Genomic DNA, 21,804 nt, shown 5'->3' with positions numbered 1-21,804 from the left:
TTTCATTATTAATTAATTTTAAACACGCCTAAAATAGACAGCTGTTTTTAGATAAAATGTTTTCATAAGGATGCATCGGGATGTAATTACAGATAAATGATGTGATCACATCCTCATCCGGATGTGGTCACATCCTCACCAATCTCGCCTAAAACCACATGCAACGATCCCGTACTAGCAGTAGCAGTAGCTCAACAAGTCGAGAAATGTCGTCGATCTGGGTAAAATATCTCGCCAGCTACTTCATTCTATGTAAGTCAAACAGCAATGAAGTAATTCATTTTCCTACTGTACCGTGAACTCTCCAATTCAGTGCAAATCAGTCCACAACTAAGTGTTCCCCGAGTGCAAGGATGTACATCGATTACGTCCATAGAAAGGTTCCAGAGCAAACTAGGTGGCTGTATCAGGAACGAAACGGAGAATTTGAATATCAACGGCTCCTCTCACGCCTACAATTGCCCCTCGTGCACAGAACAGGAGTCCGGAGCAACCGATTTGGCCGTCTGTTGCTTTAGTAACGAGACCGGAAACTCTGTCGAGTGGAAAAGCGCCACAAAAGGACAAGACGATTACAAAGACGACGTTCCCTACTGCAACGTTGCCAATTGGACGACGCAACCCTTTTGCAGTCATCCGGTCAACAACAACCTCAACGAACGCGTATTGCTAATCAAGAACCGATTGGAGGCTAGATCAAGAAAGTTCGCCTGTTTTCAGTTCGCCTGCTTTCGAGACGATAAGGATATCCTGCTCACGATAGAACTTCGGGGTATACGCCTTAATTAATTAATTAACGTCCGCTGGATGCATACGTAATACGATTTTACGTAGAAACGACTCCCCCACCTGCTGTCTCGACAACCGGTAAGAACGTCGCAACTACCAATATTGAAGTTATGATGATTAGACATCGTAGATGTTTATTTTAATAATTCTACAAAAATGACAACGACGGGTAGCGGTAGCGGCGCTGCGACAACGGCGTCAACAGAAACGGTCGGAACAAATACTACTACCGGTACTGCTACTCTTAGTAGAGCTACTGCTACTATTGCTATATCCATTACTGCTGCATTACTTATACTACTGACTATTGGAATTTTGCTAACTTGCTTTTTCATACAACGAAGTCGTCAAAAACGGCTCAAACCAAATGAAGACACAGTGTCTACATCGATCTCTTTGAAGTCAGTGCAAGATACGGAAGAGACGCATAATAATAAAATTCCAATGGTGCCAGAGCAACGATTACACATTCAATGCGTTATTGGTACAATAAACGTACTGTATTCTCCTGACGATTCCTAATCGTTCTTTATCGTGGCAGGGCAGGGTCATTTTGCGAAAATTTTTAAAGCAATAGAAGTTGATGATACGAACGGATTGAGCCAATCGACGTATGCAGTCAAGTATCTGTTAGGTAGGTACATACAGTTTATCGCTTTGCTCTATCAGTTCTAAAGCCGACTATAGAGGATGATAAAACGAAACGTCTGGAAAGGGAAGCCATTATCCTATTCCATTTGGGACGTCACGATAATATAGTATCATTTTTGGGAATGACAACTACGACCAATGGTAGACGTGCTATATGCCACAAGGCGCTATTTATATAAAAGTTCGCATTTCGGTTTTAAATTCAGATCAAGTTGGCCTCATATTCGAGTTCGCGCCTTTGGGAAATTTAAAATTGCATCTCAAACGTTACGAAGCCGGAGAAATCTCAAGCGGACTTATGATTGACTTTGCCCGGCAGATTGCAACGGGAATGAAATACGCAGCAAGCCAAAATGCAAGTTATCTCATTACCCAACTTAATTAATCAGCCCTTGTCTCTCCCCCTAGTGCGTTCATCGCGATTTGGCCGTCAGAAACGTCCTAGTCTTTGAAAACGATCGTCTGAAAATAGCTGACTTTGGCCGCGCCATGATGACTGATCATCAACTGGTACCAATCAATCAATTTATTTATATTCGATTCGAACAACTCTATCTATCTCTCACACACACGCACTCTCTCAGGAACAAATTCCAGTCAAGTGGACTGCACCGGAAGCACTATGCGCGCCTTTATACAGTGAACTCAGTGACGTGTAAGCCACATGGCAAAACTGGCTCGACTTTTGCCTATGACTCTCTATCTATTAGCTGGTCTTTCGGAATTGTCTGCTGGGAAATTGCTACTCTAGGTAAGCCTATTGCTTTGCTGGCCTTCTGGTAACCGGATGTTTATAGGGGGGACCCCATACCCTGGAGTTCCTATAGAGCGACTCGGTCGCCTACTTTTGAACGCCAGAACTAATTACCGGATGTCTCGACCGAAGAACTGCCCCGAATTATTGTACGTCGGGTTCTATAAAGTGGGGGCCCTTTTGGGAAACGGCGCCCTTACTGTTGAGGGTCTTCGTTATTCTTGTGCACGCCATCGAATGCGGGTTCTCGAACGCTGATACAGTGTTGATATCGCCCAATTTGGATCGTGTTTCTTGCAGGAACGATCTTATGAAGCGCTGCTGGGAATTCGAGCCGTCGAACCGACCGACGTTTGCCGCGATTCTGAAAACGATTGAAGATAGCGTCGAAACAACCGATTATACGTCTTCTTCACTCGTTCAGTAGGCTGTACACACACTGCATTAGAAAGGTTCTTGCATGATATCCGGGCACTCGATATCTAACAAAACTGTACGTTTTCATGCTAAGCGTTTGGCAATCGTACCTGCGGTATCTGAAGGCAATACCTCAGGCTGCTACTTCGGGTAGAGCCGCCTTGCCCACAGCGCCTCTTCCATTTTGGCCTTCCTAGGATTTTTGGAAATATTGTACTATACGACCCCAGACCGCATTATGCGGTGCCGGGGGATTTTTCTTCTTCACCGGAGACGTAATCCCGCAACAGGTAATTGATCGCAAGGGCGCGATTTCTACCAGACAAGAGTCATGACAGACATTTTACCGGACTCTGGGGAAAATAGCCGTAGGGAATCACGTGACCCTTGCAGAATGGGATATGCAAAAAACATAAGTGGGCAATTTATCCTTAGGGTCTTGTCTTATGATTGTGGTGCCTTTCTTCGGAGAGACTGGTCCCTGGCGAAGGAAGCTTTACAGGTGCCCTATTTTTTGGGTACAGTATGAGAATACCTTTAATTTTTCATTAGCTTCTCTTTGCCCCCGTTTTCGAAAGAAAGGGTATTGAGGAGATCAAGACCCTTGGAAGCAGAAGAATGTCCAAACGCTTCGATTTCTAATTATATAGTAAACGGATAACATTTTTCAGTGAGAATCTAACTGCCCAATGTATATGAACAGCTTCGGCCCGTCGTCCAAATATTTACGTTCAACTTTATGCCCCTAAAAGACATGTATTTAAATAATTAATATTTATATCGATTAAATAATGACCAACTTCGAGATCGTCATGGGACTCCTTTCTCTCCTTCATCTAGACGAAAACAGACGGCGTTCAGTCAAAGCTTCGATCCCGCAATGACGTTCAATTAGAGCCCACCCCACCCACAGGTGACAAAACCAACGCCCTCCCTGCCGCTCAATGAATGAATTTCGCTCCAGGCGATGGAACGTCAAACGCAACCCCACCCAAAATCAACGCCAAGCGGGGTACAAAGACACAAAGGAATCGGAGAGAAACGCGTAGTCTCTTCCCCGCGACGCGATGAACAACTCCTCCTCCCCAGAAAATCAAACGACGTTCAACGATCGTCTCGCCGTCGTCTTTGTCTACGCCACCGTAGCGCCGGGTATTGTCGAAACTCTTCTCTGCATCGTCGTTCTCGTCACGGCGACGACGAAGCGAACGATACGCGACGTCCCGCCTAATCGACTCGTACTCGTCTCGGCCGCCTGCGATCTCATCCGAGGCATCCACACCTGTCTCTCGCCGATTCTCTATAGGGAATCGGGCGTCGAACCGACTCATTTGAACCTGATCTCGTGCAAAATTTATCAATGGGTGCACATGTTTCAATACGCCGCCTCGTTTTGGCTCGTCGCCGCGATCGCTTACAGTCGTTATGACGTCGTCGCTCGGCCCATGAATCCCCGTCTGACGCGACGCGGCGTTTGGGGTATCGTGCTCGGCGTCGTCGCGATCGCGGCGACGTTCGCTACGCTGCCGTTAGTCGGCTGGAATCGATACGTGCTGCGTCGATTGCCGAACGGCAATTATCGATGTACGGGATCGGATCGCAATGCCGGTTTGCTCGATCGCGCTTTCGTTCCCGTTTATTTCGGAATCAATAGTTTGATACCGATTATAATTATTGTCGTGTTTCTCGTCAAAATCGTTCCCATTGCCGTTCGTAGCGACGCGTGGAAAGCGAGCCGTCGTCGTCGCCAAAACGACTCCGATATTAATATATCGCATGTCCTTAAATCGAAATCTTTTCGATACGTTCTAGCTATTGTCGTGACGAACGTCGTGTTTTCGGCGCCGTACGTTTCGGTGAGAATAACGCGCTACCTTTTCAAAGTCAAGATGCGCAACTACGCGACGTCGGTGTGCAAAGTGCTGCTCAGCGTCAACTACGTTCTCAATTCGGTGCTCTACATCTTTTGGGCGAGAACGTTTCAGGAGAAGCTGAGCAACGTCTTCTGTCTCCGCAGATTGAGACGAACGGCGACGACGAAGACGACGTCATTGTCGTCGTCGTCGGGACGTAATATAGTTTAGACAAAGGTTATTGTTTACATGTATTGTCTGCGGACCAAACGTGCCTACTGCACCTAGCTCTCATCTAGACTTCGAGGTATCGTACTGTTGTCTGTCTTATGTCGTTGTTACGCGTCAGAGTAGGTCCTAAGCTTCGCTAGTACTTGTTTATTTAATCAATGTATGTGCGCGCTAATACTACTACTATACTACTGCTCTTACCGTGCCCTCGCGCTCGAGCGTCGCCACTTTGCTGCCTTTTTAAATTTCAAACCCAGAGCTCCATCTTTTCCACAAAACCGCGCAATTCGTCCGTGAATTTGACACTAACTCTCTGCGCTTTTGTATCCATCAGCTGAATCTAAAAAACGAACTTATTCAACAAAATATTTATTGACTTATTGGACACGGATAAAACGATCACTACATTGTATACGTAAGCTATCATTTAAATAACTCGGTTGGAAAAGAAATATGTGCAGCTGCTTCTAACGTGTATGCTACTGTGAAGTGTTCACACATACGGCAGCAAGGCTCTCGATGGCAATCAAGAGGCGCTTGCTGGTAGCCATCGTTCTGTATCCGGTTTTTTCATTATTGACCGAAAAAATTTGAACAGAAGCTTCTACACTCGAATATTTAACACCCACTGTCTACCTGTTTCATGACGACTATTTTGTCAATATTTTTAAAATTTCTGTAAAACGACGAATTTTCGCTGCTCTCAGCGAATGAATGCAGCTGTGTGCATACTTACTCGTCCGTTCACCGAGACCTTGAGCTATTCAGACTACTTTGCCGTCATAGACGGCCCCGAACAACGCGTCGCGGGGCCCCCGATCTTTCGCGAACGTATCTTCAGCCACAGAAAAACGATGAGAAGTGCTGATTCGTAAAAGAGGCCTTTTTAGCCGGTGACCTAGCTAACCGCTAGGCAACCGGTTCTTTCGGTAGGCATACGGATAAATAATCACGTGATCGAGACCTTATGGCGATTACTGTAGAAGACTATAACTTAATTAAACGGGATTTTTCTGAATTCACGTGATGCCGTGTGACCAAGTTCTGTTTACACCTGAACGCCGTAGTAACACAAGAGAACTCATGCTAAAGCTGAAAGAAAGAAGATCGCAGCTCTTCCTCTTTATGACATGTGCCGCGGTTTTAATTGGCAAATCATCCTCGCAAACGCGTTCACTCGGAAACTGCAACGCCGTATTCGATTCTGAAGAGGTTCCTGGAGTTGTTTCTGCTGACATTTCGGCCGACGGACAAGGTGGGGTCAAGGTTTCGATTGCGCTTGAAGTGCCTCGTGGATCGGGAGGCAGACAACCAGGACTTTTGCTAAAATACAGCAGCAGCGCTGGCAACGGACGATTTGGCTACGGGTGGACGCTCGCGTACCTTCCAACAATTTCTCGCTGTCCTCGAAAGAGGCTGAAAAACGGATATTCCGACATGGTAAACTTCACAGCTAACGACGTTTACTGCGTGGGAGGCAAGCAGCTTGTTCCCGTTCCCGATACGGAATTCAATGCTGACGTCTACGACGGATCGAAGTACTACTCAGAAGAATTTGACAAGACCCTTTACCAGCCGTTTGGTTACCGCTCGGCCGATGGACCGCTTTACTGGATATCAAGTAGTTCCGATGGAGTTCTTATCACCTATGGTAGAACAATCAATTCGAGAGTGTTAGCAGAAACTGCGAACAGAACTGTAATACTAGCATGGAAGCCTAGTCAAGAAATTGATCCGTACGGAAACGAAGTCAATATTGCATATGATGGGAACGGCAAAGACAATTCTGAAATTTACATGTCCAACATTACCTACGCTGAAGACCAAGCAGCTGTAGTTTTTGACTACGAGCCTCGCCCTGATGAGATAGAGACTTATTATTCCGGTTCGATACAGCGGATTTCCCGCCGTCTTAGAAGAGTAACTACATATTCTGCGATGCCAACAAATGAAAATTTGTCAGAAAAAACAAAAGTACCTTCAGTACTGAAACCGGTTCGTAGATATAATATTACGTATGCCATTTCAACCCTGAATGGAGTGAGCCTAATAGACACTATTACTGTATGCTCAGGTTGCTATGAAAAGTGTCAACGGCCCTTTCGTTTTCAGTACGAAATGGTGAGCGATGATACTGAGCCGATAGCGTGGCCTTTTCCCTTAAACACAACAACAGATGACTCCGGCATGTTTACGCTCTTCTCTCCCAAAATTCAAAACGATACAAGTTCAGGAGCATTTAAATCTGCTGCATTCTGTAATATGCATAAGCACGAACCAATAATTTATCCTTTAGCAGTGTCAGCCACAGAAGCGAATGTGCAACTGTCTGCCGACGCAAACAGTGACGGTCTGACCGACCTAATGTTTTTTCAGTACGACAGCAAAGTAGGACTTCGCGTCAACATTTATTTGAGTAACGGTAAAAGTTTCTACACTTCGAACATCGTGTCTAAATTTCAGCCAACAGAGCCATTTGTATGTGGCACTACCGAGGTCTTCTGCAGTTGCTGGCCGAGTCTGCTCGATTACGAAAACGCGATTTATAAAGCTACGGGCGAGTTTCACTCCACATCTTTTACTGTATTTGAAGACAATTCTAGAGGAGAAGGGAAAATTGATCTGATAGCAGTAGTGCTTACAAATGGACCTCAACCTCATCTAACCTCAGAGAATGGTTCATGTACTTTAAGTATGCCGCCAGTCTACATTCTGGAAGTAAGCAAAAATCATAAGACTGATGTGGCGCCAACGGGAAAGCTGACCGCCTACTCTAATGGTATCACTTTCCAGTACACACAAAACTGCTCTGTTATGTATGGTGACGTAACAGACGACTTCGCTAAAGATGTAATCATTTCTTGCCTTGAAGCAGACGGATGGAAAATTTGGACAATCGACTTGAGTTCAGAGTCGGTCACTCTAAGTGAACCTTACAGTTTTCAGAATAAAAACGATGGCATTACAAGAAATGTTTTACTGCAAGATTTAAACGGAGATGGCTCACCAGAACTTACTATGGTCGAACTGAACCCGGCTACAATTGATATTCTAGTTGCAAAATCTCTACGAAACGGAAAATTTGACTTTGTCGTTAAGAACCAGACGCCGTATGGATTTCATAATATATTTGACTCAAAATCAATAACTTCGTTTTTTGCTCCAATTCCAGGAGGCGCTACCAATCTTGTTATTAGCTCAACTAGCAAGTCCGCTTGGTATCTTTATCGTTTCGAAAGCAAAGGCAATGGGATATTCACTGGTGCTATAGAAGAGTCGATGAACAGCGATTTTCCTCAGGGAACGGTTGTATTTGCCAATGACATTAATGGCGATGATATACCTGAAATCTTGGCTGTCAACCCCGGAAAGAGCACGTCTACCGGGCTTCGGCTTTGGGTTCTCTACCTGCGCCCAGTAAGGAAATTTCGCGAGTATAGTTATCCGCCTATTCCCTCCGCAAACTTGACTGGAAAATATTACGATGAGGCAAATTCTCTTTATTACTCTGATTTTACTGGAGATGGTAAAACAGACATTGGAATTGTCCGTGTGCGCTACTTAGACAAAAAACCTTACTGTAGCGAATTGGCAACAAACTTTTACCTTCTTCCGTCAAGTCTGCTTGTAGATGTACCATTCAACAAGCTAACCGAAATGAAAGATGGGCATGACCTGACAACGGCTATTGCGTACTCCCGAATGACTAACAAGGACGCTTATATTCCGGAAGGGAGTGCACCAAAACAATCATGTACAGCGTGGCCAGATCCAAAAACAACTGCGACTAGACAGCCATACGTCGATTTCACGCCCTTCTCTCAATTTTTGGTGCAAGAAATAAGTCATTCAAATGCAGCGAGTGACGATCCCAACAATGTCATAACGACAAAGTACGTATACAGAGGATACGGTAGGCACACGCAAGGGTACGGATCTCTCGGCTTTGAGTTCGTCTTTGGTTATCATAGCCCTACTGGTCACTCCCAACTGACAACCTACAGCACAGACTTCGTGAAGCACACGCATGGTCATCCAGTGTCCACCGCCACCTACAAATGCGACGCTGATAAAATTACTCCAATACTGCTTTCGACCCAGACAAACCAGTGGCAGCTCATGACAAGGATACCTAGTGCACTATCTCCTGGCTTTCTTTTTGGATCATATTTTGTTTCGCTCATTGATCAGGAGAATTCCGTTTACTCAGAATACTACGGCTCGCCACAAACTACGCTGCATAAGGTAAAAGTCGTCGTCTTTAACTCTTATGGCTTGCCGACGAAGACAATTTCCGTGTCGAACGACATCAGTAGTCAGTCAAAGCCGTATCCTCATTTGTATTCCAGTATGTATAACAAAACACTTGAAATTGACTATTTGAAGCCACTCTATCATGGCTACAGTTGGTTCGTCGGACTGGCTTCTGTAGCTACAGAAACGTCTATCTCTAATTACGGAGAAATTAATTCTGAAATCGACTACTCAAAAGTCGCTACCGTCAAACGAGCAGAGCGAGAGTACAACGAAGACGGAAGTCTACACTCCGAAATCTTCAGCAGCAGCAACACCAGTAATCCAAGCGACCTAGAACACACCCTTACTATTATTCATCAAAGAGACCAAAAAGGAAACATTATTGGCGCAAGTTTCGTTAGTTTGTCGGGAGTTCAAGTGGCCAACAAGACGATGAAATATGATGTTAATGGCAGGTTTCAAACTTCCCTTTGCTCCTCACGCGACGTCTGCAAAAACTGGCTTTATGGACACAATGGGGAACTTCTTGCTGAAATGCGGTCAACTGGCGAAAGAATTATTCACACGTACGACGAATTTTTTCGTGAAATGAAGGTCAATTCAAGTTTTGGTAAAATGGTCGAAACAACGTTTGGCTTCTGCGACAAAATGCCCAGTGTCTGTGCTGACTTTCCAACTGCCATGTATTTCAAAAATACAACCTCAATGTTTGGAACTTCGGTATATGACATTTATGACAAATTGGATAGAACTCTTGGATCAACGCTTTTGCTGAACGAAAAGGAGAGTGAAAGCGAGCTAATTCAAAATAATGTTTATGACAACTTTGGCGGAATTGCCAAACGCACTCCAATACATTATGCATCTGATTTGTCACACGAAACCATGTTCTTTGAAAAAGACGATTTTGGGCGTATCACAATAATTAGAAGAACATACCAACAGCCTGACACAACTGGCAAAAGCACATCAGTGTGGCAAGAAACGGCGCTGAAGTATTTAAGCAATCGTGTGGATATTATTACCACTGATTCCTCAAATGCAAAGCCATGGAAACAGACTCGAATAACAGATTCTCAAGCTCAAGTCTCAGTGACGGAAGAGACAAACACTGATCACACTCTTCTGTACTGGTACAGCCCTAAAGGTGATGTTGTTGCTACTGTAATAAATAACACTGCCCGTGAAGGAGCTTTGGTATACCGTGCTCAATTCGACAAATTTGGTGCACCGTTTGAAATTGCGTTTGGAAACAGCGGCCGGTACCAGTACGCTCATGATACCTTTGGTCAGCTGCTAAATCAGACCGATCCTTCTGGAAATGTCGTTCTATTCCGCCGAAACGATCAAGAGAAGGTTACATCTATTATTGGTCTAAGTGGACAGTCCGAAAAAACTGTCTTTGCCCATAACTTCACTTACAACGAAAGGTTCTTGGATAAGATTGACCAAGAGCACGGGCTAACCGAAAGTGGAAAAATTTATCATGTAAACAACGCTTATGACAGCAGCAGAGGTCTTTTGATAAACACGACTGTCAGTTTGAACAATCAAACAACAAGTCTAGCGTACACTTACGACGCTGACAACAATAATCGTCTTGAAAGGATCACGTATCCAGACGGGATCAATTTTCTTTACAATTACGACGACAAAAACCGAATAAATCAAATATTCGATGGCAGCAATGCAAATAAACCTTTATGGTCCGCACTAGAGTTCGACGAAGAAGGTAGACCGTCAAAAGAACTTTACGGAAACGGCTTGCAGACAGAAAAGAGCTTTGACCCTTGGGGAATATCGTTCACCACTACCTTGCTGCCAAACGTTGTAACAACTCTTCAGAACGTAGAAAGAATGGCGCAAAACGAACCTGCATTTTCATTTTCAGCAAAGTTTGATCCTAGTGGCAGGGTTATCTTAAGAGAAAGGTATGTAAAGGGAAGAAGGATATATTCCGAGGAGGTCAGCTATGACCAGGACTACCAATCAATAAACAAAACTACTTTGTATTTCAATGAGAGCTACAGCGTTGATCCAGTTGTATTCTCATACGGAAATTACAGCAATCTCGTACGCAAGTCTGACGTTGGAAATTATAAGTATCGAGAGGTTTCTAGTTTTGGAGAGGATTATGTAAAGTTGATAGAAACAACGCCTGTGAATCACGTTACAGCAGTTGAAACGTCAAATAATTCCTCCTATACGTTTAAACACGACAAAAGGGGAAACCGCTACTTGTGGAATGGAACAGTAATAACTTACAATTCAAGAAACAAGCCTGTAACAATATTACGAGGACCACTGCAGACCTCTTTCGAATACTCGCCAATTGGAAAACTCTTGACAAAAGCCGACGCCGTGTTCATCAAATTCGGTTCCAACGCTACAGCAGTGCCAGTAACATACCGTCAAACGTGGTACGTAAACGACCTCTATGAAGAAGAACTTGTTCGGGAAAATCTATCGAGTCCTGCCATGTCAAAGAAAATCCAGCGTTTCTACGCATCAACAAACGTGTTACTTCAAAAGACGACCTATCTTAATTCAAGTGAAGGCGCAAGCACACAAAGTCATTTTTACCTTCACTATGACACTAAAGACTCGCTGGTGCACGTAACTGATGAAAAGGGCAGTACCGTATGGGAAGCCGACTATGATGTCTGTGGACGAAAGAGAAACTCTGCATCAGGAAAATCCGAGTCAAGATACGACAAAGTCTTAGAAATTATCAACCGAACTGCTCTAACACTAAATGAAGCCCAAGAAATTCTGACATCACTACGCTCAAATTTCACGATGCATATCGGATACGACGGACATAATCAGCTTTTCGAATTGGGCGATGATTTAGTACACATGCGAGGACGCTTGTATGACACCATTCACTGCCTTTTCCTTAGTCCTGATCCTTACCTAGGAAACAGGTGGCGAACTGTCGGGTACAATTCATATTCTTATGGTGAATTTAACCTGCTGAGTTCAACTGACCCAAGCGGATATGTATCGCTTGTACGACGCATAATTGCAGCAGTACTGCGGGTTTTGGAAGAAGTACTGATGAAAATTGTGTCAATAATAGCGGAAGCTACAGGGCAAATGTGGTTGGACGCACTGGCTGCTTTATGGGATTTTGGTGTTACCATGGGTTTAGACTTTCTAGATGGAGACAACTGGAAATCAGCTCTAATAGATGCAAGTGTTACTCTGCTAAAAGATGCCATCAGCATGGTCACTGACGGTATAGGCGGCGAAAAAATGCCAAAATTGAAACACGTGGTCACTACAGCTTTAGATGGGGCAAAAGGCGCTGCAACAGCGGCAGTTAGCGGACGACATTCATACAAGACTATTTTACTTTCTGCTGGAATCGGATTAGCAGAAGGAATGGTAGACACCATCGCTGATGGTGCCGAAACGTACGGTCTGGGCGTAACAGATCCTGCGGCGTCCGCTACAGAATCAATCGGCTACAGTTCCGCTTCTAATGCTGGCGGAGCAGCTGACATTCCTGCCATCTCAGCCAAATTAGCAATTGCCACAACTAGTGCCATGACAAAAGAAGGCCTAAAAATCGTTGAAGAAGTTATTGACCATTTTGCGTTTGATGCAAAAGAAGACATAAAAGAAGCCGAGTTTTTGTCAAAAGGTATGTCTTCAATGCAGACGGCAACTAAAACAGATGGACCGCTGCTGTTCAGCAACGAACTAAAAGCTTCAGCAGAATACGACTACATGAGTGAAAACGCCCTTAAAAATTCACAGTTTTCTCACCTACTACGGAGTTTCATGCCAAAGAAAGGAGCATTTAGCATAGATGCCCTCGCTGGCATTGAAAAAGCATCTGATTCGTTCGGTCGATCTTACGTTGCTCTGCACAACCACGCCGTCATAAGGACGCTTTTTGCTGCTTACGAAAAGAAAAGTGCTAGAGAAGAACTCTTCCTGTTTGATCGCGTAAGCCAACTGATTCTGGCCCCATCAGCTCACGGGAAATTCCTTCAACAAACCTGATTTCTGTTACTTTTTGCTGTCTTGCATTCTCTTTGTGACATGTGTTATTTTTTAGCTGTTATTCGTAATTTTGTTTGTTCTCGTACACGTGCTCTCAAATGGTCGACCATGACAATTTCAAAGCATTTGAACACCAAGTAGTACGTACACCTTAAGAAAATCGTTTGTAAACAGGCCATACTGGAGACTGTGTGAAAGGTAGGCACTGAATGGGGCAGATAAGCAGAATGAGATTTTTGGACTGTTAATTAGTAAAAAACGCTGCTACTGACAGAGAAGGCCTGTTAGAGAATTTACCAATCTTTTGATCTAAAACGAGTGACGCCTATATTCTAAGCATCCTAAAGTAAATTACCTTAGAATCCATAGAAATGATCTAAAAGGGTGGCAGCTGCCAGCTAAGCACGTTTGGGAAGGAAGCTACAAGCCTAGCTATATCAGGAGACCACCTAGCCTCGTACCCAGGCCCTTTCTCCGCGAGTCCATCCGGGACTCGCATCAGGAGAAAGGGCCTGGGTACGAGGCTAGAGACCACCCTACCTACTGGCAGCTGCCCTAAACCTTAATGCATCGCTAACTACCGTAGTTGCATAGCGAGCACGAATGCACGTTTCTGTATGGGAGCCCTAATTTACATTTTTGTTGTCCCGCTATGCTCTCTGTGACGCACACTGCGGGCTTGCGTCTACAATAACAAATCGCTGCTTTAAAGAACAGATATATAGAGAAGAAGGGCAACTTTGATCCTGTCTTTATAAGCCATTGCCCTTTCTCGTGAGCCCCTCCCTCCCCCCATAACGTTGAAACTATGACCCAGAGCAGAAACAATGGCAACATGCGCGCAATTCACCCGTTATGCGCGCAACAGAGAGCAAACTCCCTAAGTGCACGCCCTACACCACCGAGGCCCAATGGGATGCGGTGCAAACCTGGTAGTCTCTTTATCTTTTCTATTCTTCAATAAATCTCTAAATTCATAATTACGATAAGGTCCTGTATGGTATTTTTAGACATCACCTCGGCCCGTGCCGTGATTCAAGGACGCACACTTCACGCACTGCTATGAGCGAAGACGTACGGGCGAGACTATCAATTATAAGTAGCTAGAATGAGACGAATGCACGAACTCGGACATAATTCGGAGGCGCGAGATCGCAAAAAGAGCCCCCGGAATCTCGTGCCTCGATCGCGCACTCGCCATGTTCTTGTTGAGGGTAAGTCGAGCTGCCTAAATCGATCGATCGGATTGGATACCTCGTGATTTCAGTTCGTGCTGTTGAAATAGAGGTTCCCGGTAAGGACCATCTGAACACAAACGTCGAAGGATCGAGGATTGCCACATTTCCGTGCGATTATGTGAACGCTTGCGGCTGCTGGAATTTGCAAAGTCCCGGACGTAGAATCACATACCGGTAATAAGAAAAAAATTCGCTATTAATTGAAGTGGAGCCCACCTGCTTACTGTAGGTCTTCAATTGGTTCTGTAAACGATGATTAGGGCCCCCACTGGCAAAGTGAAGAAAGAACAAAAATCGTCCATAACCTGTGCAAGCTAAGTAAGACACGACCAACGATCGATTTGGAGCCTTTTCGTAGACAGCAGTATCAAGGCTGCGCAGAGGGGAATTTTCCGGAACGCCAATATTGATCATTGGCTGGGTCGTATCGGCACGTGGTTTAGACCATTGCGATATGAATATATCTATGAAAAGTACTGAGTCTTTAGCTTTATCTGCTATGGGTGCTAAGTGTTGGGGGCGACGGTTACGGTTAGGAACCTTGACACAATGACATCTAAGACTAGAACAGGCGTTGGACGCAGTAGACAACGACGCAGCTGTATGAGTAGTTGCACCTGCAAGGGTTCCTTGATCACAGTGGCCTAACCGTGGCTTAACGTCTTTTCCTAGTCAAAAGGGGCTGCTACACTGAAAGAATATAGACAATTCATTACAGTACTGAATCATATATTCTATCGAGTGATTGTCAACGTACGCATACTTGCCCAAAAGTCCTCAGGCTATTTTGCCTTTCTAATATCGCAGTCACGGAATTTGCATAAAAACAAAAACCGTGTCGCTGAAGGCGCCGAGATCGTCGACGACAGACGCCTTTATTATTATCACCGAATGATGTTCACCGTGTTCGGAGTGATAAACAAAAGAGACTGTTCGAAGAATCTGAAAATAAAGATCAGATAAAGACAGGATCTTTTTTTCAAAACTAAATGCCTTTTCATAGGTTGCCACTGGAGCGCTTCCCGTGAACGTCAGCTTCGTGAAGGGAACCGAAGAAGTGACAAGCGTAACGTTCGTTCGCTGCAAGAGAATTCGATCCACTCTAAGATAGTCGTCTGAAGGTCGATCTCCCGAATGAACAAAGAGAAGGAGAGTAGCTCCAGCTAAGGTGCGACTGTCCACGTCGTTAACAATCAGATCGCTGGGGAAAACGGCTGTCCCGTTGGAAGTGCCCGTGTAGACTCGCCTGCGCACTAGATAAACGGAATTCGGTGCGTAGCTTTCGCGATCGCCACCAAATCGCAAGACTGGACGATCATTAACTCCCATGACGTTTACCTAAAAGAATAATCAGAGCGTTTCATAAAGCGTTATTGAATAAAGTTCTAACCTCGATGTTCACGACGTTGCTGGCCGCTTCTTGGTCTTCTACTGTGATCGCTATAAGCCTACATATAAATAGTTACGCTAGGAGATTCGTTCCCAGTTGCTACGAAACGTACCTTGTGTGAGAAGGAATCAATGCAGGTGAGGACAGCTGATTGTAAAACTGGACGGAGAGGAGAGCACGATTGTAAACCATTCGAGTATTCTTTCCCTCAATCGTCTGAAATATAAGATTCAAAAGCGTACGCAAAGCATGCACATGTAGACCAACCAAAGTTCTCCGAGAACCATTGTATTTCGCCGTAAGACCAGACGGAAAAGTCGTCGCGTTGTACCAAAGGAAACTGTCAAAGTCCTTTGAATCAAGGGTCGCAGTAGCTCTAAAAAGTGAATTCTATTCCATTTCACAAAAAGAACAAGTTTACCTAGTAATAAAATCGCCTTCGTCCTCGTCGAAAATTTGAACTTGATTTGTCAAATTGACAAAATTCTGGCCCTCAGTAAATGCAACTTTTACCCTTTCCTCACCACCGTTGACCAAAAGGAGCGGTCTGTCGTTCATATTAGCAATGGCGATTCTATAGGCACAAGACTTCCACAAAAATTATAATGCTACATAATCACACACATACTTTGTCAAAGCAGTAGACGCGTGAACTCCGTCGCTTACAACAAAGGTTACATTTCGATTAAGAGGCCTTCTTGGCTCCTTGGCCCTGAAAAGAAATCGTCCCTAGGAGCAACTAAGTATACATAAAAAATGTACCAGTTTAGGTAGGAAACGTTGTTCAGAAGGTCTCTCTGTAAACTTCCGTCGAAGCGTTGCCTTTTAGGACGTAAGTGCCGTTGAAATTGAAGTACTTAGATTGAGTATTCGTCAGTACAAGCCGACCAAACTTAGACAGCTAGCAAGCTTACCGATGAATTGATTCCAACATAAGATTTGTTAATAAAAAGGCGTTCTTCGTCGCACTGGAGGCACGATAGAATTATTTTTCCCCATTGAATAGGATAGCTAAAATTGATCGTTTCAGACTTAAGTCTCAAACGTCTCATATAGACAATTCGTACAAAATGTGATCTGGATCACTTAGAGAAAGAGATCCGTTAGTTATGCTCGTCGCTTGGGCGGAATTTTCTGTGAAATGCGCCACTTGCTCTGTTCAGCACGCGATAAGATAAGTAGATCATACTGGTACAGTCTCCCACTTACGAGATACTCTCAGTATTGGTGCGTGGCTATTTGTTCCAACGAAAGTAACATGGATGCTCACTGTAGGCGACGTTGCCCCATTTCTGTCTGTAGCAACCATATTAATAATCCTAGGATTCATCAAAATGCAAACAATTTCAAGAGACGTTTCTATAATTACATAAATAAAAACTCCTACTTTGGCAAATTATCTGGCATCCCGTGATGTTTATAGGCAACGAGCAGAATAACGTCTTTCAGACTAACAGGCAACTTTCGTTCTATAAGTAGCCTCGACCTAAGAAATAACAATTACAACATGATAACCTTTTCGAGTGTTTCAGAAAAAAATTTACTTGGATTTGTTTCCGTGAACGAATACGCTCGAAAGTATGGAATTTGCTTCATGTAAGGAGAATCTTTTGAGAACTTCAACAGCTTCTCCCCAAGCCAGCAGAACCTAGGTGTATTGCCGGTTAAATTGCCGGAAAGATACATAAGGAATTAAAAGTCTAACTCACCTCTTCATTTTCCCTCGCAAATGGCATAGTAAACTCAATATACTTCCAATCCTGCAAAGCGTGAAATGAACATCAACAAGATGGAAATTTCCCCTAAACCTCGCTTCCTATGTGGCCTTGATCAACCGCTTTCGATTCAGCTATAAAAACGTAATCTGATGCCCTCGAATACCAAATGAAGTGATCGAGCATAGACGTTTCTTTGCTATTCACATTCACCGCGTAGTGACGACACTTCGTCGTCTCGCCGATGTTATTGTCACAGTCAAAAAACTCCTCCAAGATGCATTGCGCTCCGCATCCGTCCAAATCATCGTTGTTTCCGTCATCGCAGGATTCGCCAGGATCGCGAACTCCATTTCCACACAAACTGCACTGACGGGCATGACACAGTAATTCTGTTGAGAAGTACACTATTAGTTAGCCAACCGTAAATATTCAAGTACAGACTCGTGTGATACCTTTTTCACAGGTCTTTCCTGCAAAGCCAAAACGACAAATACGGACTTCAAGAGACATTTCTCGCGATGGATCTCCTCGATCCATCGCTACGAAAGAAAGAAGAACATACCGCCTTTCGCTTTGCTTCCACCACCACGACTTTTTCAAAGACACAACGCCAGATATTTCATCAACAAAAAAATGTGCGGCGTCTTCGTCCAGCTCCTTATTGAAATATCTTATTTCCCCATTTGGTCCGTCATCTGGATCGGAGGCTCGAATCCTTCCAATAATAGCCCCTTTGATCGCTCCCTCTGCTAGAGCGCCTTCACTGTACCATCCACCGTCAAGAAACTGCGGCGCATTGTCGTTCACATCCAGAATGTCCACGACAACGCCAACGCGTGTAGAGCGAGTTGCAAATCGACTTCTCTGTCGGCGGTGCTCACTGATGGCGATCGTGAGAGCGACGGAAGAGGTCGTATCCCTGTCTATATCCCCTGATACGATAAGACCACCTGTGTCTCTGTCCATGCGAAACCACCCAGCGTCGTTTCCCGATATAATCGTGTGACGAAACGGTTGAGTGGTAAACTGATCCCAGTCGTTATTTTCCGACGTGATACGAGAAACACGATGTTCAAGTGCTGAATTTTCCACCACACTCAACCGAAGAGGCTCGTCGTAACCGCAGTGAAATCCCCACGCACCAGATGGGCACGAGCACTCGTACAGACCAAATAAGTCAACGCATGTCGATCCATTGGCACACAGATGGCCATCGCATTCGTCCGCTTCCTTTTCGCATCGTCTTCCACCCCTGCCAAATGAACACCAGCAATCGAATGTCTGGTTTTGCTGCCGGCACAGCGCCGAATCGTCGACGAAGCAAGGATTGTTGGGCCGTCTTGGTGGAATGCAGTCGCACGCATCGCCGCGACCGTCGGAATCAAAGTCGCTCTGATCGGGGTTAGGATCAAGCAAACAGTTATCGGCTAAATCAGGAATGCCATCTCCGTCTCTGTCACCTAAAAAAGAGAAAATCATAAGGCGACTTCTGGTGGATAATAAGCGAACCGATGCAGTGGCTGCTGTCTAAAGAACTGGATCCTTTTGTCGTCATTTCGAAAGGACAACTGTCGCAAGAAACCATTCCAGGTTGACTCTGAAATGTTCCTCTCGGACAAGGAGCGCATTCTTCTAATCCATCGCTTTTAGAATAGTGCCCTGGCCGGCAAGGTCCTATAAAAAAAACAGACGAGCTTACAGTAATTATCTGAATAAAAAAACTTGAAACTAAATCTCACTTTTACAATTATTGGCTGAAATAGTACCCCTTTTGATGACGAACGTCCCAGGAGGACATTGGACGCACGTTTTCGAGCCGAATGAGGATTGGTACGTGTTTTCTTTGCACGGCTCACACGGGAGATGGCCCGAGCTGGAGAAAGTTCCAGGCGGGCAAGTGAAATCGTACTTCACATTGACGTCAATGCGCATTGCCTCCCAGCGCCTCCGTTCACCCGAGTCTTCCGCAGAAACCTCAACGTGGCAAGACAAAGAGGATTCCTTCAGACGATCGTAAAACGCACCGACGAAGAAAACTGTCCCATTATCCGCGTCAATACGCAAAAAATCGCAGTTTCCGCCCGTCATCTTGTAGCGCACGAGACCGTTCAATCCGAGATCCGGATCGTGAGCAGTCACCTGATAAACTGAGTCGAAGTTCTTAATAACGCTAGCGTCGTCGATCACAGCCAGAGCTCTCGCCGTGGGGAACGTGGGAGCGTGATGATTCTTAGGAATGATTCGGATTTCATAAGAAGTGTGATTTCCAAGTCGAGATTTGTTTCTCGCGTCAGTTAGAACGACTTCGTACACCTTCTCCAGCTGAGAAACAGAATCGGTCAAAACCTGAATTTTGATGTTTGCCGTTGTCTCGTTTTCTTTGAACTGAACGGCAAAACTATCAGGTAGTTTGAGGTGGGTATTTCCCGCGAGAACAAACGATCTATAGGCTGGAATTTTTTGCCTAATCGTCCAAAACGCCGTTACGCAACCGTGAAGCCCTCGCGAACGTCGTACGGGTATATTGATAGTATCGTCGTCTTCCTCAAAGGAAACAGTCCCACTTGAGCCGAAGTCAATAACGCCGTACGGAAAGTCGTTTTCTTCCACTACAACACCGATCTTCGAGTTTACACCTGGAACAGCGTGAGGCGACGCAGAGTATATGACGATATTGTACGTAGTATTGAGCTCGGGAATATCGTCATTGACAACGGTAAAATCAACCAGAGTCGGCTCCTTTCCGAAAATTTGCCACACGTCTCGAGACATTATTATTTGACGGGCTACCGGGTTGCCACTTTGGTCTTCGATTCTCGTTTTAAACGTCACCGGTAGGTTTTCGTATTTGGGGTCGGAACGGAAGCGGCCGACCGAGAGAAAGACGGTCCTGGCCTTCTCCGGTAAAACAATAGGCTGGCTACGTTGCTGCAAGAATTGGACGACGCCGTATGGGAATCGCTTTGAAGCGAAAAGCGTTATAGTCGTCTCAGCCCGTTCCACTTTAGCATTCGGGTGACTTTCGTCGGCGAAAATTCGAAACTTCGCGCAGGCAAAAGTGGCGCCTTTCGCTGGTCGAACGTTGAGACGGACAACGCGAAAACTTTCCATTTTGTCAAAGAAAGTGACACCCCGGCGAGGAACAGATGACCAAAAGCCTTGAATAGGCGTCAATTCCCAATGCAGAGGCATTCCGCTCGCTCTTCCCCGCGTTCTCAATACGGGAAGAGTAAGAGCGTTTTGACCGATTTCGCCGTTTGCGTTAGCGTTGCTCACAGCGAAAGCGTGACCGTCGCTGAAATTGTAGTACAGAACCGTTTGAACGCCGTCCTTCACGACGCCTTTTGTTTCCACAGAGAGCGTTGTTTCGTCGCTCGAATTTTCAGCTGTTTGGCCCAAAAACTCCCAATTGCTATCCTTCCAGAAGAAGACCCATACCAAAGCGGAGCTTTCGCCTTTCTTTTCAAAAACGGAAGCATTAATACTAACGCGAAACACCGGAGACCGGCTGCTCTCGTTCCACGCTGACGATACGGACAAATACGCAGAGAAATCAGCGTAAGTTAGCTAAAACAATTAAAATCTTATATTTTAAATCAAATATACAGTTAGCGTTGTTCTTACCCCCTCCTCCGGCGGTAGCTCGTCATTCGGGTTTATAACGCCCGGCGGAAGAGAAGAACCGTCAAATGTCAATTGATAGACTTCCACGTCCGTTCCGTCGGGAAACGCGTACGCGGGAATTTCAAGAAGTCCCGTCGTCCGATCGGGACCCCCTTCGTCCTGCGGCTCCGCATTCTCAGGAGGCGGAAAAGGTGGCTGTTGGAGATCAACGTTGATGTCGTTCGTATACAAAGACACCGGAAGATGGTCGTCTATAACGGCCGCATTTTTGTCGCTAATAACGACGCCGTCGCTTGAAGGATTTGAAGTCAGCTGAGCACCGTTTGTGACGGTAAGTACAACGTGGTAACTTTCGCCAAATGTCAACGTCACGTTATCGAATATCCACTCCGTCTGATTACCGGCAGCGGCGCGATAATCTCCCGGAACGATTACGACGTCATACTCATATATACCGCTTTCGAAGTCGTCGGCGGCCCAGTTTGCCTTGAGATACGTCGTCGCCATTTGCAAGTCCAAGTCAACTGATCCGCTATCGCCTTCGCGTACAAAGCTGATTACGGGCGGCGTCAAGTCGATCAGAGGGCCAAGCGACGAGTTAGACGAATTTCGCAGGGCCCAATTTACAGCAACGACCGTCGAGAAATAGGTAACTCTGTCGACGAACTTTCCAATGCACGCTTCGCAGACAACTTGAGTGACGTTGGCGACGACTTCTTCCATGGGCGACGTGTCGCACTCGTACGGCGACGTCCCGACGCACCAAAAATACGCCATTATATCTGATTCTGCGTCGTAGAAACTGCTCCAGCTCACGACGAGGACATAATCAGTCGAGCCGGCGTACAGAATGTCCGACTGATTATCG

At 45.2% G+C, this 21,804-nt stretch overlaps 4 protein-coding genes across 5 annotated transcripts; 3 read left to right on the top strand and 1 right to left on the bottom strand.

Moving 5' to 3' along the window:
* The first annotated feature begins 192 nt into the window (after window positions 1–192).
* Window positions 193–2,829, top strand: LOC136194614 (fibroblast growth factor receptor 3-like). 2 transcript variants are annotated; one of them, XM_065983800.1, is made up of 13 exons: window positions 193–252; window positions 314–772; window positions 835–867; window positions 920–1,273; window positions 1,331–1,423; window positions 1,477–1,581; window positions 1,647–1,795; window positions 1,849–1,950; window positions 2,025–2,095; window positions 2,151–2,191; window positions 2,238–2,343; window positions 2,495–2,646; window positions 2,706–2,829. In XM_065983800.1, exons 1-12 carry the CDS (start codon window positions 207–209, stop codon window positions 2,619–2,621), a joined length of 1,686 nt encoding a protein of 561 aa, XP_065839872.1. In that variant the 5' UTR covers window positions 193–206; the 3' UTR covers window positions 2,622–2,646; window positions 2,706–2,829. The 2 variants fall into 2 exon arrangements, with proteins under 2 accessions (XP_065839872.1, XP_065839871.1); XM_065983799.1 differs by lacking the exon at window positions 2,706–2,829 and having other exon boundaries at window positions 2,495–2,699.
* Window positions 2,830–3,678: 849 nt separating this feature from the next.
* LOC136194879 (rhodopsin-like) lies at window positions 3,679–4,695 on the top strand. Its single transcript, XM_065984128.1, has one exon. The coding sequence runs from the start codon at window positions 3,679–3,681 to the stop codon at window positions 4,693–4,695; it is 1,017 nt and encodes a 338-aa protein (XP_065840200.1).
* Window positions 4,696–5,752: 1,057 nt separating this feature from the next.
* On the top strand, window positions 5,753–13,067 carry LOC136194652 (uncharacterized). The gene has a single exon (XM_065983848.1). The coding sequence runs from the start codon at window positions 5,779–5,781 to the stop codon at window positions 12,964–12,966; it is 7,188 nt and encodes a 2,395-aa protein (XP_065839920.1). The 5' UTR covers window positions 5,753–5,778; the 3' UTR covers window positions 12,967–13,067.
* A 3,080-nt stretch (window positions 13,068–16,147) lies between these two features.
* Window positions 16,148–21,787, bottom strand: LOC136194612 (uncharacterized). Its single transcript, XM_065983797.1, has 14 exons — window positions 20,937–21,787; window positions 19,052–20,879; window positions 18,822–18,986; window positions 17,765–18,772; window positions 17,403–17,701; window positions 17,304–17,354; window positions 17,139–17,242; window positions 16,982–17,080; window positions 16,804–16,913; window positions 16,662–16,749; window positions 16,509–16,605; window positions 16,357–16,450; window positions 16,223–16,306; window positions 16,148–16,168 (listed from the first exon to the last, which is right to left on the bottom strand). The coding sequence occupies exons 1-12, from the start codon at window positions 21,711–21,713 to the stop codon at window positions 16,379–16,381; spliced, it is 4,698 nt and encodes a 1,565-aa protein (XP_065839869.1). The 5' UTR covers window positions 21,714–21,787; the 3' UTR covers window positions 16,148–16,168; window positions 16,223–16,306; window positions 16,357–16,378.
* Between the last annotated feature and the right edge of the window lie 17 nt (window positions 21,788–21,804).

The sequence above is a fragment of the Oscarella lobularis genome, chromosome 13 (assembly GCF_947507565.1).
Source record: "Oscarella lobularis chromosome 13, ooOscLobu1.1, whole genome shotgun sequence".
Taxonomy (NCBI): domain Eukaryota; kingdom Metazoa; phylum Porifera; class Homoscleromorpha; order Homosclerophorida; family Oscarellidae; genus Oscarella; species Oscarella lobularis.
The sequence above is the reverse complement of the archived record's forward strand: the minus strand, read 5'-3'. Positions and strand labels throughout refer to the sequence as shown.

Excerpts from the sequence above, each read along its gene's own strand:
- LOC136194612 (XM_065983797.1), bottom strand. The coding sequence starts at position 21,713 with ATGGCGTATTTTTGGTGCGTCGGGACGTCGCCGTACGAGTGCGACACG. Across the intron at positions 20,880-20,936 it reads AGCTACCGCCGGAGGAGGGG|CTAACTTACGCTGATTTCTC; the intron begins GTAAGAACAACG and ends TAATTGTTTTAG. Across the intron at positions 16,914-16,981 it reads ATGCCAGATAATTTGCCAAA|GATTATTAATATGGTTGCTA; the intron begins GTAGGAGTTTTT and ends GATGAATCCTAG.
- LOC136194652 (XM_065983848.1), top strand. The coding sequence starts at position 5,779 with ATGCTAAAGCTGAAAGAAAGAAGATCGCAGCTCTTCCTCTTTATGACA.
- LOC136194879 (XM_065984128.1), top strand. The coding sequence starts at position 3,679 with ATGAACAACTCCTCCTCCCCAGAAAATCAAACGACGTTCAACGATCGT.
- LOC136194614 (XM_065983800.1), top strand. The coding sequence starts at position 207 with ATGTCGTCGATCTGGGTAAAATATCTCGCCAGCTACTTCATTCTAT. Across the intron at positions 773-834 it reads GCTCACGATAGAACTTCGGG|AAACGACTCCCCCACCTGCT; the intron begins GTATACGCCTTA and ends GATTTTACGTAG. Across the intron at positions 1,796-1,848 it reads AATACGCAGCAAGCCAAAAT|TGCGTTCATCGCGATTTGGC; the intron begins GCAAGTTATCTC and ends CTCTCCCCCTAG.